The sequence below is a fragment of the Centrocercus urophasianus genome, unplaced genomic scaffold (genome assembly GCF_019232065.1).
Source record: "Centrocercus urophasianus isolate 14NV4802_14NV808 unplaced genomic scaffold, USGS_Curo_1.0 seq_23, whole genome shotgun sequence".
NCBI classification, from domain to species: domain Eukaryota; kingdom Metazoa; phylum Chordata; class Aves; order Galliformes; family Phasianidae; genus Centrocercus; species Centrocercus urophasianus.
The window spans coordinates 8,765,098-8,785,545 of record NW_024884789.1 but is presented as its reverse complement, the minus strand read 5'-3'; the positions used below and the strand labels follow the sequence as shown (position 1 = coordinate 8,785,545).

The following is a 20,448-nucleotide window of genomic DNA, read 5'->3' as shown; positions in this document are numbered from 1 at the left end:
GTAGACAAGCTGTAGAAAATTAAGTGCTAACCTGTAAACATTTCAACCATGCAAAATGGAATATGTACTTGGCATTTAAATCAAAAGCCCTAGTCTGCATGTATCTATCTCCTTGCTCTCCTTAAAAAGAATGTTTTTTCACCAAAGAGACCTCAGTGTTATCTACCTAGCACAGGAGGTGGGTTTAAGCACTGTGCTACAGACTACGCGTTGGCAGTTTAAGCCCTTGGCACATTAAGACCATGAAGTCAAACTAATTGGAGATAAAATCCTGTCTGGGTCTGTTCATTTGGGAAAAATAACTTTTAAGTCACTGTCTTTTCAATTGTCACTACAAGTGTCCACAATAGATTATATACAGAAAAAGCAAGTATTTATCAATTTACGTGTTCAACGCAGCTCATCTACATCTACTGCCAGCCAGGGCTGACAGCCATGATGCTCTCCACACAGAAAACACACTGGGATACCATCAACCTCCTACCTTGGCTCCATCCACACTGATAATCCGATAGCTGTTTCTCGTGCTGTCATAGAAGTAGGAAACAGTTACAGCCTGCTTGCTTGCGGGGACCCAGTTCTTCTTCGTGCTGGGGTCAATTTGGAAGACATGGGCTCTGGTGGTGAAGATGGGCTGTTCTCTAGAATAGGGAGGGACAGGAGAAATGGATGCATGAGTCTGCAGAAGATGAAATGTCCCAGAAGCCCAGACTTGACCAGGCAGCACAAAGCTAACTTTTCTTCCTTGTGTTATGATGACTTTGTAACCCAAATTTTCCTCAAAATACCAATCTCCAGGAAGGGATGCTCATGTGTGCTCACTCTTCCCACATCCACACATTCTGCCAAAAGCACCAACAAACCCCACACAGCTGGCTCTCCTGCTCACTGCTGTGAGCCTGCTTGGGGCCAGGACTGCTCTGCAGAGGTGCTAACAATGCTAGCAAAGCAAAGGCACAGCATAATTACTGGAATATTAAAGTCCCTATCATTAAAACTGCACTACTCCGTGGGCAGTTAATCAGCATGAGCAGTAAGGGGGAAATGAAATGGGTCCCAGGCCCCATGCTGCCTGCCAGCACACGACTGCATCGGGTGAGCTGTGGCCTCCCTCATCCCAGCCCTATGCACCATGAGGAACACCTCGTACCTGGTGTTTTCTGCCCTACACACAGGCAACCCAAACCACAAGCAACAGCAGAGCGGATGCAGGGCTGAAAGGACAAGGCACAATACACATCAAGGCTTCTAGAGCACAATTAACATCACTTACAGGTGGCAAAAGTCAATTATTTTCAAGTCATACTTTTAAACCAAGTTTAGAAGTGAACTGCAAATCAAGATATGCTGTTTATATAAATACATATATTAAATAACTATATATATTCATGCTTTTTGTTCTTAAAAGCTACAGCTTATAATGGTATATATTGAGTGCACTTAATTAAGTTCAGCACGTTCTCAGTACATACAAAATGTTTTATCTTTGATAGTTGAACTTGACAGAATTCTGACAGTATTCAAAAGCAATTGTATTACAACAGAGTCCACCACTGTTAACTCCCCCAAACATTTATCTCATCCACACACAAAGCAAATGAAGGCAGATATGTGAAAGGCCAGAGACATCTCTTCACACCTTACTCTTTCCCACCCATACAAATAAATCTCTTAAATTATTCTCAGTCCTGTCATTTTGGAACTATGTTTTTATTCAATTTTTTTCAGCTGCTTTTAAATCCACCTCTTTTTAAAACACAAAAACTTCAGGTCCCGCATGTAGGAACAGTACAAACCATCACACACATTCTCAATCATTACACTTGAATTAAAATTGAGGGGAGTAGCTCAAACACTGTGTGATCTTGCAAAGCCCTACAAGGCCCTCAGAAGGGAGAAAATGACATGATTTTTTTTCCTTGCAAGACATATGTAAGGTTTGACGTTTTCCAGGGGCTGCCATGCATGTTCCTGAATAGACAGCACGCTGAACTGCGTGAAATACTTCAGCAAAATCAATTTACATTACAAAGGGACTGCTATGTTACAACTATGGAGGAACAGCACATACAGCACCTCTTCTTCACCAGCCGCAATGGGAATCTGCCTCCCATTTCCAACGCTACCATCACTGCCTCCCTGCCTGGGAGGAAAGCAGGGCAGAGCTCTGTAATACTTTTTTAAGACTTCCATCACACGTTATATGGATTAGCAGTATTACGTCCTTGGAGGCCATGGGTCTGTTTGCAATAAGGAATGCAGGGAAGGGAGGTTTCCCCCAAGTGATTTATTCCTTTACTCTAAAAATATACACGTCCCCTGAGTAGAGGGTAATTTAGAATTTTGCCTTCTACTTAGCTGTATATTTTTAGCAGATTCTATTGTTTTTACTGCTAGTAATATGACCTATATATCACAGCCTGAACTTTAAGGAGTTTCGGACTTTTCCTTCATAAAAACCCGACCCACAAGCAACTTTATAACACATTTCTGTTAAGGCACCTTAACAGTACCAGAAAACACTGCTAAAATGCTGCCCGGCCTCACTGCAGCAGCAACCATACAAAGTAAATGTGGAGATATCCAGAAGCTACAAGGCTAACTTGGCTCTTGTTTGGTGCACGAGCCCCTGTAACTTGGTGGCAATGGGAACATGCAGGCAAGGAGAGCAGCTCTGCCAGGCAGCTGAGATGAGAGACATAAATCAAGAGACAAAGAGAACTTAGGAATGTTTAAAACTCTCATGAATTTTAAACAAAATTGTTAATGACTGATTAAATACATTTCTTTTTAAAGGAAAAAAAAAACTTTAAAAAATCAACTTGACATTAACATCCACCATTTAGAGTAAAGCAGCCTGAAATCTAGCAAATGGAGGTCTAAATTATAGCCAATGATTCTTTGTTTAATAATGCAGATTAAAATAGAGAATGCACTTTGATAAACTGTACTATTAAAGGTGGCCAGCACGTTCTATAAACATGATTACAATTTTCAAACCATGTTTTTATCTATTTTAGTTGACTTTTAACATCTGTCTCTGTGCCATGTGAAACAAATCTCATGTAAAAAGCAATAGTTCCCCATTATCTAAGAAATATGCTGCTAATCTCTTCATAGGCATTATAAAAGCAAAAGAATGAAGGCTCTAGAGCTCAGTAGCTGCATCCATAGCAGTGCAAGGTGCAGTGCTCCTTTACAGCTGATAAATAATCACACAAATTCTACGAGTGTGTGTCTTTAAAACGCATCTGGTGCGGGATGCATGTGCCTCCAGTCCATGCAGCAGAGCAGTTTTTGGAATGTGATGCTTCCTGCTACAGGCCACCTTCTGCACATGCTGAGATTTACACTGCCTGACAGCTGCAACAGATCTGCAGTGATGTGCTCTAACAAACATTAGATGAGGATCTTTTCAGAAGGAACAGTCAGCATGCACATAAGATCCTATATCGTGACATACATACTCTGCATCACTGCAACACAATGCAAAAACACATATTTGCTAAATCCAGCACAATAAGCATTGTGCCAACGGTAATTTGGATCAAGCATCACTATTATTGCCTTTATGACAGTGTAATAAAATGAACTAATCTCTTATATATGTATATATTTACACAGAGTATAATTTGGAGTGCCACACGTGGTAAATTAATGACAATGCAAAAATGGGCAACATTGCTAAAATAAAGAGTTCTTTTCTCCATGGTCCCCATCCGGGCCCTGTGGGACGAGGACAGCAAAGCCGCCAGGAAATGCTGGTGCTCCAGCTTCTTAAAAATGGGTAGTATGGATGAGAATGAATCTAGAGGGCAAGGTGCATGAGGAGCTGCTGATGGCACTTGGTTTGTTCAGCTCAGAGAAGAGGCCTCATGGTGGCCTACATCTCCTCATCAGGGAAAGGCACTGAGCAGCGTCACACGAGGGTCAGATTCTTCACTGAGAAGGTGGGGCTGTTTTCACACCTCTGCAAGACTCAGTTGTCCAAATCTAACCAGAGCTGCCCATGCAAAGCAGCTGGGATTTTCAAGCATGCATTGTCACCACCAGGTAGCACAGCATGGAGCAGAGCAGAGGCAAAAGCTAAGTGTGGATGTTTTGCAGATGTGATGGCAGCAAACCAGCATTACAAAAGCAGGCAGCTCTCTACCCTCCCAAATTGGCATGTGCTAATTAATTCAGGTCAGTCAAATTTCATCAGATGCAACACGGAAGGCCGGGCACTGGCTGCCAGCACTCATAGCCATCAGAAGCACAGAGCCTGCTCTGACTTGCAAGACTGCAAAATCGGTATCACAGAGCAGGCAGGTGGTAATGGCTCCATTTTACATCTGAGGAAGCAGCCATAAAGAAAGAGATGGCATCCTGGGATAAACGGAGCCAGTAGCAAGCCTGGAAATAAAATTAATTTGCCTCATTTCCCATCTGCAGCTTCACTACTGCTAACATCACAGGGCAGTTTGATAGCAGATCTCCCACTCTGGGAAATTTTTCATCACATGACTGGAAAAGCCTAACTCAACAGATGAATATTCACTGCTCAACAGAAGCGATTATTGTAAAAATTAGCAATCGCAGCAGACCTGAGGGATGCTGACAGAGGTTTCAACTCCTGCACAAACCACATCTGCCTGGCACTCTGCAACAGGAGGTGGTCTTGCAGAGTCTTGGAGGTGGTCTTGCACCTGGTCAGCTCCTGTTGGTCCTGAAATGGGAGCAGGCCTTCTCACACAGCTACTGCCACAGCGAAAATTACTTGCAAGGACAGAGAAGCAACTCTGAGCAAAACAGGGCAGGCAGAAAAAGGGAAGAGAAGATATCTGCTGTGTGCAGCAGATGGGTGACCAGGCCCAGAGAGACAGGTGGGATGAACAGGGCACAGCTGCACCCAGGCTTTGCTCTGCTGTTACATCCCTGCTGCAGCAGTGCTAACTGAGGGGGAGGTCATGCAACTTGTTCAAATGGCCACTGGCATGATTCTTCATTGCTCACTTTGTACTACTTTCAGTATCAGCTCACCTGCAGAAATGTATTACATTCATGAAAAAGAAAGACATCTTTTTAGCTTCCATCTTTTAAAGTCATTATTATTTCAACAGACAATGTAATCAGCAAAAGTGCTTCTTACATTTGTAGGAAACATAATAGTTCCAGTTACTTAGACCAAAAAAAAAAAAAAAAAGAAAAAGAAAAAAGACCAGCTAGCTAAAGAGAAATTTTCTGTCAAAAGCACAGATATTAATTAATCTCATTTTTGATTAGCAGCTGAGTAAGTCCAAAAGAATAAGTCTTCAGGACAAAAGCTCTCAGTGCAAAAATCACTGCAGCGTCTGGAAGAGCTCACAATAGCAATAAGCCTTTATGAAGGCAATACATTAATGAAAAGGCTTAAGGTGGACAGTGAAAAAGCTCACGCTTTACTTATGGGCTATCAGTTATTTGTCTTCTGAGACACTCAGTGAATAAACACACACAAGAGGCAGAAGCTGAAAGGACCCTGAACTATTCCACTATAGGTAAGATTGTTCTAAAAATAAAATTAAAACTAAAAATCACACAAAAAATCCCAAGTATAGGTATGTATGTGAAACTGGTCGTTACTCTTCTTATTTCAGAGATTCTTCCTGAGAAGGCACTGAAAGAGAATCCATAAATCTGCATTTCTGGAAAGGTTTACACAGCCTCCAATGTACACAGGGATAAATTCAAAACCAACAAAACTGGGGGAGGGGAAAGGAAATAATAGTACTCTGTTTATCCCCTTTGCCAGGTTAGAAACAAACTCTCCTACCCTCATTGAGGAATGAGGCAGCATCAGCACATAAACACCCCCCCCCCCCCCCCCCCCCCAGCCTATAAATTCCTGTGGATAGGTTAAAATTACATCCATAGGGCTCACCTCAGCCCCAGCAGTGCCAATGCTTCCAGAATAGCCTCCTCCAGAGCACAGCGCTCACCTGTAATATTGCAGTGATAGACTGGGATCTGAAATTGGAAGCATAAATCCTGGAGCAGGTAGCCCCATGTCTGAGGGGCTGCCAGCCTGCCCTGCTGCCAACTTCTCCCACCCAAGCAGGAGACATGCACTCCTCATAACTCATAGACCTGTGAACATGCACTGGAATGCATCCCATATGGGATGGATAAGAACAAAGCCAGCACAGCACAGCCTGGCTGGAGACATGCCCTGCAGTAGCTTCCTTGAGTAGCACCTGAAAACAAGACTCTGCACACCCCAGCCTTGCCACACGTTGTTCCATCCTCCTTACATCTGCGTGGGTTGGTGCCCCTCTCACATTAACACGGTGAGATCAGGAAGGAGAAGCTATCATCAACACAGTGCTTGGAGCTAGATGGGAACTAACTTTGTGTTTGCAAACCGGCAGGAAAATCCTTCCATTTCTTTTATTGTTATCAATCCTTTGCAATGTCTTCTGTGTTGTAGAAGGCTGGGGATATTTTCAGGTTGCGCGCACTGTTCGGTGTTCATTTAAAAATGAAAGATTAAATGTCAGAGGATATATGATCAAAATACACGGTATCTACAAACGCAATACAGGAACAAAAGACCTTGAGTGCATCCGACCATGCAGACCCACTGCCACCAGCAGGGCAGCATCTTCATAATCAGGATTAAAGCTCAGGACATTTTCCTTTTACTTGTCGTAACCATTTAAATGGCAGACGAGGTCATCTGCACACAAACAAATCAAAAAAGTTTATTTTAATCAGTAGCTTAATTAAAGCATTACTATTGCAAAACAACATGATTAAAATCTCTATCACCTTACACACCACGGCACTAAGCAGATCCCTGGAGCAGAGCACTTTTCTGCACTAATCCACACACACAATTATCAATATCCTTTTCATATTCTATTCAAACGCTCTCCCTTGAGGCTTTTATTCCATTTACACTAAGGGGGGGGTGGAGGGGGGTTGGAGGGGAAGCTTATCAGTTCAGTTTAAAGAACAAGCCAGATAACTCCTTCTGATCGACCGCCTAAAGGAGCGAATCAGGAACTCCACCAAGCGTAATGCCAGGAGAAAGCGATCGGGCTCATCCTGCCCACAGCCAGGCATGGGGTCAGCTGTGTCCTGCGCAGCACACGGAGCTGCTGGCACAGCACCATGGGGCTCAGCACTGCCCAGGCCTGGGTGCTCTGTTAGAGGACACAGCAAGTGTCAGTGGATGGCTTAACACAAGGATGCATGCTTTTAATGCAGCTGAGGCACATAAAAATTAAAAGAAATTAAAAGAATAAGCAATTCACTCCATAAAGGATTAGCGAGATGCAAAGCCGGGCTCACACCAGGTTTTCAGCACACGTTTCAGCCTGCCTGTGCTGACAGCAGCGGCCTGGTCACAGCAGTGTCATGTTTAAACAGATCCCTGGCTCCAGCCTCCTCCTCGATTAAGCCATCCAAAGGACAGAAAACACCAAATGCAGACAGGAACACACAGACTGCATTTTAAAGGACAGCTCTGAGCACAAGCATGTCTGCCACGCTCACAGCCCCCAAAGGCCTGGACATGAACAAGTGCTGCCACAGCGAGCTCTGTTCTGCGCTCCCTGAGTCTGGACCACGTGGAGCAGATTGCCATTCCCTGGGAATTTTAATTGCATTGCTTCAACAGCTGTAATACTTTGTCTGCTGCTGGCACATAGCAGCACTTCTGAGGAATGGGAGAACAGCTCTTAGAGCTACTGCATTTACAAAGGCTGCTCTGAAAGTAATGGCTCCTATTCTATGATGCTCAGAGGCAGAGATTTGGTGGGCTGGTAGCAGAGGTAGAACCTTCCGACCAATATCCCATTCCAAGTTGTTGCTGTGGGACAGATGGCAGCAGAGGGACAGTCTGACAGAACGTGTCTGGCATGGAAGTGTGGATGGAGCAAAAGAGTGCCACTAAATAATAAAAATGCAGAATAAAAATGCACCCATTGACATCCACTGACACTTGCTAAACGTTTATGGGGACCAACCAGAGGATGTAAGCACAGTGAGGTGGTGTTGGTGTGTTTCAGCAGTGACGACAGTGACAGCAGGTCACCTCCACTGGTGCAGATTGTTACGAGCATGGCACGCAGGCTCTGGTTCATTGCTGATGAAAACACATAGCTAATGGTGGTGACTAAGCTGAAAAACAGTGTTAACCGAGAATTTGTTCTACCAGTGTTATTGTGCTCTTTGTATCTGTTGCAGTTTCCGTGGAAATAAATAGGAGGCATTACTTTTGGAGTGACCTACATACCAGCAGCCATCGAGAGCACTTAATGGCATGTTTTATCTACTTCAATTTAAAAATACAAAGGAAATTTCAAACACTTAGAGGCTAATGTTATTCACTGATAATTTTAATCTCTGCCAATATAACACCATCTGCTGCCATCAGATTTACAGAACAGATCTCAGGAATGCACTTACTCATTGGAATAAAAAAGCCCAGCACAGAAGTGAGGATTCTCTGAAAATCTCCTAAGCCTCAGAGAGGAGGCACAACTCAACCTGAGAAACAATTTGCAGGTTATATGCAAAGAAACACAGTGTATACAGAAACACACAAAACACCAGTACTCCTCCTCCCACAAAGAAAAGGGAAAAGCACATCAGCAAAACTCCCACAAAACTAAACCCTTACAGTCTTCAACTCCGCAGTAAAGCAAACTGCTCGTATCTGTGGGCAGTACAGAGATAAGATTCCCCCAGCAATTCCTGAAGCCGACAGCCACCTGTTGGCAAAGCCCTCCACTCCCAAGGCCTCAACGTCCCCAACTGCAGCACTGCTGCCCAGGCTGTGAGGGTTATGTGAGGTGTGGGCTCTGTGAGGATTTCACTTCGAGCATCAGCATTTTTCATGTGATGCAGGTTACATAACTAGGAGTTATAATGCAAATAACGTGAAAAATGGCATTCTTGTATCAGCAGACTCAGAAAATAGCATGGGCTGGCTGGAAATACACAAGATATACAAAAGGTAGCACACATTCTTGCTATGAACTTCCTATCCAAGATATGGCTGGGTAAGACTTAAAACCAGATGAGGAGCTCCCGGGTTTTTTAGATGTGCATTGCAGAATTCACCCAAGTTCTGAACAGCCACTGTCAGGGCTCCAGAACTAAAGTATCCCCCAAAATTAAGGCATAACATTTCTCCTTCACATCAGTGCAGACTTTGCTTTCTTAAATAACGTCTGTCAAGGGTGAAGGACGCAGCTGAATGGCGCTTTCCCCCATCTCATTTATTTATTGACTACAGCATAGCCAGACAGGTGGGCTGATTCTGTCAGCAACTGAAGTTGCCAGGACTGTGAATACTGCCACTTATGGATTGATAAATGGACTACATGGACTAATTGCATTTCATCCTCTCTGGACAGATGGCAAATCTTACAGCCATATGTCAATTATTTCCACCGCACCAAAAGTATATTAACACTTACCAGAAACGTTTAAAGCAATGAGATAATCTAAAATACTTTTTTTCCACAGACTGGGATAGAACCAGCTCAGAAGGGCCAGGCTCTCTCCCAGAATTCCCACTGGGCTCAGGCTCGATGCCGACAGACATCACACAGTTATCGATGGGAGCGGATGAGTCCCCAGCTGGGCACAGCACTGCTGTCATAGCCAGAGGAGAGCTCACATCACCGTAGCTGTTCTGATTGCCCTTGTTTAGCTGCTGCTATCAGCGGTTTGATATTCCAGCCACTCTGTGAGCTGGCTGTGCTCAGGTACATATATACTGTTCCTGATGTATCAAATCCCTTTCTGTTGGAGCTGTGCTTTAAGCCCCCACCAGCTGGACTACAACCATGGTCTCATCCCACTCAGCTCTGGATCAACACGACTACGTTGGGCAGCGCTACTTCAGTGCAATGCCTGGAGCTCATCCATTTACCAAATGCAGACAAAGCACTGGTGGGTGATACATCAGGCCAACACACATCCCCAGTGACACAGCCTTCTTGTGGCCACGTCCTTCATTAATACTCTGCTGTAGAACTTCAAACTTTTAGTGTGATCTATGGAGCAGCATTGAATTCACCCTTCAAAATCACCAAAGAGCACATGCAGGAGAGCTGATCCTCCCTGCCCTAGGTTACTGCTTCTTTACACCAAACAAACACAACCAAAATCAGTTCAGTATATTCTAGCTAGGCTTTTCATGCTAGCATAAGCCATGTTACACAACTCAATGACTTTTTGCTTCGTTTACAGAATATAACTCTAAACATCGGTTTTAAGAAAGGATTAAAAATCATGTCTTGTGTTATGTAGCAATTTGATTCAAGCGCACTCTCATGGCAGTAGACACTTTGCTAGTGGATGCATACACTTTTTAGACCAGCAAAGGAGGCACCATTTTCCCCCACTGCCATGAGTAAATTATAGCAAGTCAAGAGCTGGGAACTGAGCTTTAGATCCCATGGTCTAAAATTAGTGCCTGGTGTTAACGTGCAGGATGGATCAACTGCTCACCCAGCTGCTGCAGACAAGGTGCCAATTGGTGAGAAGTTCTTAGTATGCTTTTTGCAGGTTTACACTTTAGCACCCTAGAAGTTAAACTGATTGGACTCAACAGGGTCTGCTACAGAAACCAGCATTCAGAGATCTTTTAAGATTTGCTACTCTTAAATAGCAGGGGGAAAAAAAAACAACAAAACATTTCAATGGCCCATTTCTCCATAGACAAGCAGACTGACCGGCTGTATCACTACATAGTCACCAGTGAAACACAGGAGCCAGCTCCAGGAGCAAGGACAGGTGGCAGAAGACTGAGAAGACAAAAGACAGGACAAGAAGCTGAGATCTGAAGTGCTAGGTGTGGACAGACCTACTAGCCTTACAAAAACCAGCCACTGTTGTAAGGAATGACAGGCAACACTGAAATGTCCAAACCACCCGCAGCCACGTGCCTGGCCTCTCCTCTGGCCAATAATTCAGAGGGACATCCAATAATGGAGCTGACGAGCATAAACTCTTTTCAGTACAGCCCTGTGTCACTTGTATGGATGTAACAGTTATGTGAAAGCACACTATAAATCAGTGCAATGTTACATTTCCACATTTCATGGGAAAGACCTCCCAGAGCTTGCTGCATCTCCTGAAGACAACGATGCCAATTCATAAGGCAGAAAAGGAAAGATCAAACAGGGATTAGATATTTTGATTCCTCTCCAAACTCCAAGACTTCATTTAAAGCTTAAAATATAAGGATTTTGGCAATTCCTCCCACACAGAATTTGGAACACTAATTTCTAAGTCAATGGAGAGACATTCCTGTAAAGGAATCTAAACAACGGGCACACAGGGTTACTGCTTTGAAAGCACACAACTCAGAGCAGACTCTGCAGAGGGAAAAGAGGTGACCGTGAGCACAGGAAGGCCCTTGCCCCAGGCACCGCAAGCTGGAGGCAGCAGTGCTCTGCAAACCCAGCCTGCTCTCTGCAGGCCAAGCCAGGTGAAACTGGTGGGAGCGCTGGGCTGAGTACTGCAAATTAAGTCCTCCAGAGCTAAAGCATCTCCCACTGTATGCAGTTCTGGAGGTCATGATGCTCAGAACTATCTGTGCCTTGGAAATTACTTTGAGAAGAGCAACACCAAGGGGGCTGTGAGGAAACTTTGAAGACATTATTTGTCCTTTGGACCTCTCCAAAGACAGAGCAGAGTTTAACATTATGCAGAAAGCCCATTCTCCTGCTCTGAAGCACAGAAGGAGGTGAAAGAAGCATGGAGAGAGCTCATAGAGGAAGCACAGGTCCATGCAGACCTATGGAGCTGTGCAGGAGGTTGGCCTCCTCATCCCCAGGCCACTTTAGGAAAGTAGCAGCGAGACCCTGGCTCCACAGCTGTAGTGCTCCCCTGTGACAACGAAAGAGGTGGAAGCTTTTGACTGAATTGCCTTGGATCTGGGTGTAGCAAAGTTCTCAGCCAAGCCAGTTTCCGTTTGTCTTGAAAAAGACCACAAAAAAAATCAGAGTGTTGCTATGCATTTGGGATGTTTTATTATTTATTTATATGATCCCTGAAATAAAAGCTCGTAAGACAACTTCTGTAAGCAAGCAACAAAAAAAACCAGGCTCTCTCCTGTAGTGGAGTACATATAAGTGACAGACAGCTGTCATCCACACAAGATAAAATCATCAGGAAGAGAGCTCTCATTCACCTTTGTGTGAATTTGAGGCAGCTAAATCTCCTTTATTGTCTCATGAAAGAACAAGCTTCTCCCTCTTCCAGCTGGAGGAGTGGAGATTACTGTGACAATCACTGGATTACACGCATACACACACAGTGTCCAAAGAGGCATTATCTCTTCCCATACACCCCAGGGCAGTTGCTGCTTTACCTGCAGCACCTGGGGCTGATCCACCTACACAGAAGCTTCCTGGCAGGTGTGGCAGCATTTGGCTTTCTGGCTGCCAGCATCTTGGGGTACACGGAGGTGGAAGAGTTGGAGGCTTACCTCTCTCCTGGACGCGTGCAGGTATAGCCTGGTTAGACATAGGATGATGCCAGCAGGGGAATACCAGGGTAGGAAGATGTAAATCCTGGAGGTGTCACAAATAATAGGTCACTGGAGACAGCTTTGCACTGGTGTCTGAGCTGCCTCCCAGAACTGGGCTTCTGCCGCATCCCTGGGCATCACTGACACAGCCAGTAAACTGCTGTTACACCCTACGTGTCCTGCAAGCAGTGCAGCGGACACTGTGTGGCCCCAGGCTCTGGCCACTGAGATGTGCTCCACTCAGAGCATCTCTCCCCTTTACTGAAATGCTCTCATTGACAGTTTCCAATATCACAAAACAGATCACATGCTCCCACTTAAGCTACTGCAGGAAGACATTTTAGATGTGCGCAACAGATTCATAGTGGGAAGCCTGAACACAAAAGCCCAATAACACTGGGAATGAAACAAAGGCAACAAGCGAGTGTTGCTGCTGCAAATTGTAGGACAACTCACCAAAGCACAGAACCTGAGTCAGTCCCTGCAATGCAATTAATATGAAGTAGAGACAGCGAGCATCTCTGTTGAAGCACTGTGTCTGCACAAGGGAGAGCCTTGCTTACTGCTCCCAGCACTGGCTCCACTACCGTTCTTCCTCCAAAGCAAGAACAAGCAGTGATAAATACTGAAAATAAGATGCTCAGACCTCCACATGATAAAATTCATGTTTCCTTCCCAGGTTTTTCAAGATTGAAGCTTCATATTTTTTTCCTCAAAACACAGTGTTCCCTTTGTATTGAGAATCTACTGCAAAGGATTAAGCAGAGGCAAACAAGAAGTAATTACACAGGGCACTTGAACACACCACTTCACAGTCTACAGAAGGAAGGATCTTCAGCACAGCTAGGACTAGCTCCAGGAAAAAAATATATATTGTACAAGCTGGCTATGTAGTCCTGAATGTATTCCAGAGAGGTCTCTGCTGCCTTGCTGCATCAATGTACTAAACTGGGCTGGTAAGAACGCAGTGGCAGGGTTTCTCTTATTGTTACAAAGCAAATGCCAGTGGGGAGCAGTACCTTGCAGCTCCAGAGGGCTCATTCTGTGCCCCCACGTGTAGGCAGAGGAATGCAACTCCTACAGAAAATTTGAAGTTTCTAAATCCTGTAGGCTGCAGTGAGAATTCCAGACGGAAATAAGGCAGTTTGTCACTTCAGCAATCCCTACAATCTCACATTTTAATAAACCCCGTTGGATAAATAAGATCAGGCTGGCATGTGGGGGGGAGGATGAGCTGCCACAGAAGGGAACCAGCTCTGCACAACAACCAGCAGCCAGTTCTGCTCACACCTCCACTGCCAGGCCCTCCTTCCCCTGTGTCAAATCTGCTCCCTCTTCCCCATAATAAAGCCACAGTTGTTTTGCAGCTAACGCTCCCAGCCTTGCCAGCCTTCAACATGAAGCCCACAAATTCTACAACACCTACACAGCAGAGCCTACTGCTCCCATATGAGTCATTAAGCAGGCTGTCCCGCTTAGTGATGTCATCCAGCAACACTGATTTTTTAAAACAAATCCGAAAATGCCTACAGCATCAATTATTTAAAATATTTTCTTCATTTGAATCGTGACCCCAGTGGCAAAACTATCATTATGAAGCATTTCCAAGCAATGCAAGAGGGCCCCATCGCCTTTAATGGTCACTGCATCGACGGGGAGCGAGCAGCCAACTCCTCATGCCACGCAGGAGGTAAGCTCTGAACATCTGAGCCAGCAGTGCTGGGCAGATTCCTCTCCTACAACAGGCAGAGAGCAGCTAGGATGTGTCATCAAAAATATAATCAAAGATCAACTGCAACATCCCATCTCATCTCGTACATTTTGCAGGAGCAGCTATTACAAAGCCCTCCTCACCGTCCGCAACCCGTGCGGAGTGATGTGTGGTTGCGGTGCAGCAGTAACCTTCCTTGATGTTAATGGCCTATTCCCTGCCTAATTGCTCTTGCCATTAAAAGTGCTCCTTTATAGCTCAAGCTTAAATGCTTCCTGCCTTTGTTTGAAGGCAGTGCCCTTGCCTTGCCACATTCTGAGATTTAATAACAGGATTGTCAGCTATTTACAGTGCAGAGCTGAATTATTGGGAGAAACTTTGCTGAAATATGTTCCCCTAAGCACATTTACATCCTAAAGAGCCACCACCAGAGCACAACATCAATAAGCCACACACTGTACTTGCAGCACACAAGGTGCACGGAGGTGATGGACGGCGTTCAAGGTGAAAGCAGGAACGGAGCTGACCGTGGGACACCCTGCAGGCCTCCCCACTCAGCAACTGCCCTATCAAAAAGTCAACAGGAAAACAAATGGCTGACTCAAAATGCTTATGCTTCCTTAAATATATTTTCATGGGTGAGGCTATTTATTGTAGGCACTGCATTAATGCAACCAAATGAGTGAATAAAGAGCAATGCAGAAAATCAAGCTGCGAAACCAGCTGTTTCTGCATTGGTCCTTGCTGGGAAACTTCGGGTTCCCAGCAAGCTGACTGCTCCTCTCTGTCCCTTCCAGCCATACAGGAAACCCACTCATACAGTTTCAGACACTTCGTCACATCCCAAACCAGTTAAAACTACTTTCGGTTAAAGGAGCTGAACATCAAATAACTCTTCTTAACATTTCAAATGATGCTTTTGTTACCAGGAGACCTACTACCCTCCTCTTTTCAGATAGAAGAGGGACATCCCAACTTCGGGAGGATATTTTATTTATGAGCCTGTCCTCAAGTGGCAATCAAATTAAGTGATTAATTAGGCTAGCAGCTGAAAGAAACTTGGCTGCGATCACTTTCTCAGCATTGAAGTTTTCTTTTTGCTTGCTGTCTTCAGCACCTCCTGCATGAGTAACTTGGGCTTTGAGTGTGCCAGGGCACTCCTGCCAGTTGTGGATTTGTGCTGGTGTATTCTGCTGACATTCTCTCTAGCAGACTTTACAGTCTCCTGAACAGGCTCCTGAACCCCCAAGTCTCTCTCTCATGTCATTCATTCACTCACCCTGTCTTCCTGTTCCTCTTCTCTTAGCCTGCTCCACAATTTCTTCCATTCTCTTATTTTCCTGTGGGTTTATTCACACTGGGAATTTTTGCACTAATTTGGTTGCACACATTTATCTGCAGCGTTACAAACCTCTCACATCGCTGTGTAAGAAGGGACAAGAGCTCCCAGCCAGCAGCAGGTGTGAGGGAATGCCCCAACATTGGGACAGCCTAGTTTGCTGGCTCACCCCACGACACAGCAGTGCCGAGCACACACACGTCCTTACGGCAGCCACACGTCTCTGCCCCCACCTCCCTGAGCTCTGTGCCTCTCTACCCTGATTAAAGTTGTATTAGACATGTGAAAGGAGCTACAAAGAACAGGTTTTATACATTCTGTTGAGGTCAACTGAGTTCTCCCATCCATTTCAGTGAATTCAAGATGCTGATGCAGAACTTGAAGCTCTCTGGACCTGACTTTTCTACTGGATTGTGTGCAGACACCTCTGTCTGCACACAGACACTGAATTCTGCAAAGTGGAACAGCAGCTATTCGTCCCCACTCTGCAGAAATAGGAATAGCTACGTAAGGAAGCAAGGCAATGAAAAACCAAGCATCACTCAGCCAGCTGCCTCAAGAATCACAAGAAGAGCTGTGGCGTCTGTCAGATCTCAGCCTCTTGAGCTCCAACACGACCACCAGTTGGAAGCTGAGCAGTAGAACTCCTCCTCCCAGCTCCAGCTGAAGGACACCAGCCCCACAGCAGCTGGTGGCATGAGGCTCTGCTGATCCCAGCAGGCACTGGATGGAGGCCCCAGGGAACATCCCCTGCACCAGGATGCTACTACCCATCACAGAGCTTCTTCAGCATCTTATCACCATGGTATCTGAAGTACTGTGGGTACTGGGAAAGGCCAGCTTGCACAGCATCCAAAATTAATATCCTCCCATAACACTATTTTCATCATGTCTTTTTTGTATCCTTCACCTTTTTCTTCCCTTCTCCCTTTAGTCTTTTACCTCCCAAATCGTTGCAGCCATCCATCTGATGGACACAGCTACCAGCAGAAGGGAAAGTGCTCTTAGATGTCGCTGCATAATAAAAGCACTGCTCTCAGAAACACTGGCCCCCAAGTGCCCCTTCTCATAATAAACACCGCAGGAAGGGCACAGATCTGCTCAGGACCCAGGCTCTGTGCAATGAGATTTCTCCATGAAGTGCCTGACCCAGGCTTGGGACCTCATCTTCTCCATCTCCCTGCAGAGAAGGCAGGGACACCCACTGGGTGCCCATGGCAGCAGCACGGAGGAGCACCTCACACCAGCCAGCAGAAACATCTGCTAATTCATCATTAACCTATAAAGCGCACACACACAGCCACACTCACATTGCTCTCATATTGGTAGGCAGCTTTCTGCAGTCATCTCTGACACTCAGAGGCCTGATTTTCACTTGATACGGTTTTATAAAAACAGATTTGAAACGAATTTATTGCCAGAGGATATTTAAATTCGTTGAATTTTAATCCAACAGATAATATAAATACCAGCTTCAGCAGCAGTGATTTCCACATCTAATCCAAACTTGTAACGTGCCTCATAACAAGAAGCATTTTGTAACTGACAGATAAGGAAATGCAAAGATACTAAAGAAATGAAAACAGTAAAAGAGCATAAGCACAAAGGATGCAGCGTGCCCATACCTCCATAAATCACCTTGTAAGTGAAGCAGCTTCATAACTGGAAAGTTAACTTATACTGCTCGGATTGAGGGTAACTACATCAGACCATGGCTGTTAGATCAGTGGGCAGAGCCCATGGACACTGGAGCCCCAGAGTAGCTGCCCATCTTCTGGGCTTCAGTTGCACTTGGCTTGCACCACCAACACACAATTCAAGAGATTTGCAGACAAAAGCCTCTACAACTGGAAATTTGGTACAGTGCATTATTTTTAAGCTTAGTTCCTTGCATTATTGAGCTGGCGACAGCTGTCAGACAAGTTGGGTACAAGAAAGCTGTGACTTACATGAAGGTTTTTCCCTACAAAGTAAACAAGTGCATAGTGCGACCTCAAACAACAGTTTGGCCCAGAGATATGGTTTGCATGGACACAACAGGCACTGTTGTGCCTGGTTTTGCTCATACACTTTTTGTTTCAACATCTGTTGGCTTCCAGCCTTCATTGGTTTTGAGCACGTGAATGACTTTTGTAAAACTTGACACTACCTTGCTGCCTACTAAGCTGAACTAAAACAACAGTTTAAATAGCTCAGCTCACAGCTAATAAGCAATTTAAATAGCTTTGCTGAGCTCGAGTGGCTCTATCGGGTTTCATAGCACCATCCATCACTGCCAAATCCATAGGAAGCACTTAAATGAATCATTAGCAACAGTCACCCCCAAAGGAAGAAAACAGAAATAGAAAATAAATAATAATAACATATTTTCAGTGCTGGGAGTCAAGTTGTTGCCACAATTCCCATGGGAATCTGCCCCACGTGTGACACCAAATTGAGCCCAGGAAGCAAATCCTGTGGAATCGCTGGGACAAAAATCTGCTCTTCCAAATCAGGCTGAACTTTGCACTGCCCCACACAGCACAGTATGGGGCTGGATGAGCACAGAGGAGCCCATTCCACAGAAGACAAGGCTGCGACACACACAGGCAGAGATGGAGATGGCTCCTGGCCAGGTGTACCAAGCTCTCCTACCAAGACTTGAAGTTCTCTGTGCCAGAAAGGTGAATAGCAAGGTAATGACGTGAGACACCTCCAACACATCCATGCAAAAACCACTCAGTACAGAGCGTACTGGTGCGCGCAGCCCATGCTGCAGCCCTGGGAATGGTGTCAGGAGCATGAGCTCCCTATCAGACCAACAGGAACCAACTGAAGCCACACACATTGAATCAGGTACCAAACTGGACTGGAGAGCGCAGCCCAACCTGCACCCTGGGCACCGCAGGGCCCTTCTTGGGGCAGCACAGCACCAAGCAGGGCTGGGAGCGCTGCCTTCATCCCCTGGCTGCACTTCCCAGCTGAGCTCACCCAGCAGCACAGAGAGCAGATAAAAACAGCACAGCAGACACCTGCCCTTAGAGAAACACAGGTGCAGGGGCACTGGTGGGCTTCCCTCAGCCAGGTGTTGCAGCCCAGCCTGAATTCAGCAGGGCTGCACTGCTCCAGCAGCAAGCATGTTGTGATGCTGCTTTCTAGGACCCCAAGGGTATTTTATTTAATTCTAGTGGAACTTTACACGCTGAAGAAGCAGATGAGCCCCTTGTCATCCTGCAATGAAACATCAGGAGACATCCACTTGGATCTTATTTCTCCCCTCTGCCTCTGGGTTTGTATTCAGTGCTGCCGAGTATCAAATTCAGGCATACGCATGGCATTTTAATTCATTATTTATCCATATTGTCTCAAATTATAGCACTCTGATGGCAATACACCAATCCAGAGGGGGAGCTTGCACAACTGGAAGCAGCACAAGGATGCCCAGAGCCTGGGGAGCAGCACCCAGCCACGGGGTGGGGGGGGAGAAAAAGGTGTACGAGAGCCTAATGGCACCAAACTAAAGCAAACTGCGCATGGAAGCTTGGAATCCCCCGAAACGGTTTTGATCCTGAGGCTCTCCAAGCATTAGGCTGAAACCTAAGGAACCACGTTCACCTCCGCTCCGATGTTCAGCTCACACACCGCTCGAACGCCAGCACTCGGCTTTTGTCCTCGCGTTAAAGTTAGAGGATAGGAGAAAGGTACGAATGCTTTGGGGGAAACTCAAGATGAATTCTGCGAGAGATCACCACACGCGAGCAGAGATTAGAAATAAAAGGACGGAGGACATCTGCACGGATTCCCGAACGCCCGACACAGTTCGGGCAAGTTTCGGCCACGTCTCCCGCAACCGGAGCAGGGCACGGGCAGCTGCCGGCGGCACAGCGCAGCCCGGGGCTGAGCGCTGCCCAACGGACCCCCGCCCGCTCCCCGCCGGGAATTCCCGGCGCTGCCCGCCGTCCCGGTGGGTCCGCACCGCCGGCCCCTCACGCCGGGGGTTTTGCTCCAGCTCGCTCCGCCGGCGCGGCTCGGCTGGGAGCTCCCGCCGCGGGTAAATAATTAATTGCGCTACAAAACGGCGGCACCGGGAGCGACCGCAGGGCACTCCGGCACCTGCGGCGGGGCCGGGCCGGGGCTCGGCGGACTCACCCCATGTCTCGGCACCTCTCGGAGGCGGCGGCCCCCCCGGGCGGCTCCCCGCGTTCGGCGGCCAGCGGCGGCCGGGTTCCCACTTCGCACATGCGGCCGCTCGGCTCCCGGCTGCGGCTGCCCGGCGGCACGGCGAGGCGTCCTGCTCCTCCTCCCGCTGCCGCCTCCCTTCCCCCTTACATAACCTCCCTCCCGGGCGGCGGCGGCACCGAGCAGCCTCCCGCGGCACCCGCCGCCCCGCCAGGCGGCAGCGCGGGGGCGGTGGGGCGGAGCGGGGCGGAGCGGCGGGCGCGCCCCCGGGGTCCCTCCGCTCCCCGCCCCCGGCTCGGGCAGGAACCGAGCTGCCGGGTGGGGGTGTCCGGCAGAGGTGGAAAGCCCGGAGGGATGGGGCGGCCCGTATCTCCGGCTCCTGCCGCGCGCCTCGGAGCTGCCGGGGCCAAAACTTCGGGGGAAGTTGTGTGGGTGGCTGCCGAGCGGCCCCGCGCACCGGGACCGCTGCTCCGTCACCGCGAGACTGAGAACGGCGTGGGGCCGTGAGCCGACCGGATCCGGCTGCGATCCGAGAGCCCGGAGAGCCCTCCGGCCCCGACCCCAAGGGTGTCCCGTGAAACGCAAGCCGGAGATTTCCTGGCTCAGAAGGGAGCCGGCTCTGCCCGCGTCTTTTCGCGCTTCTGTTTTCCCAGGGAAACGACCAAATCCCGGCATTCTGCCATGGGTCCCAGGGAGCTCTGGAACCATCGGGCAGCTTCAGCCCCT

At 47.0% G+C, this 20,448-nt stretch overlaps 1 protein-coding gene across 1 annotated transcript in view; it reads right to left on the bottom strand.

The window, feature by feature from the left end:
* Positions 1-19,768, bottom strand: part of HOMER2 (homer scaffold protein 2) — a 48,134-nt gene extending 28,366 nt beyond the window's left edge. Inside the window, exons 1-2 of the mRNA XM_042824723.1 lie at positions 19,693-19,768; positions 485-641 (exon numbers count right to left, since the gene is read on the bottom strand). Of these exons, the coding sequence (XP_042680657.1) occupies positions 485-641; positions 19,693-19,697 (162 nt within the window). The 5' untranslated portion in view covers positions 19,698-19,768. The remainder of the gene's footprint in view (positions 1-484; positions 642-19,692) is intronic.
* Positions 19,769-20,448: the final 680 nt, after the last annotated feature.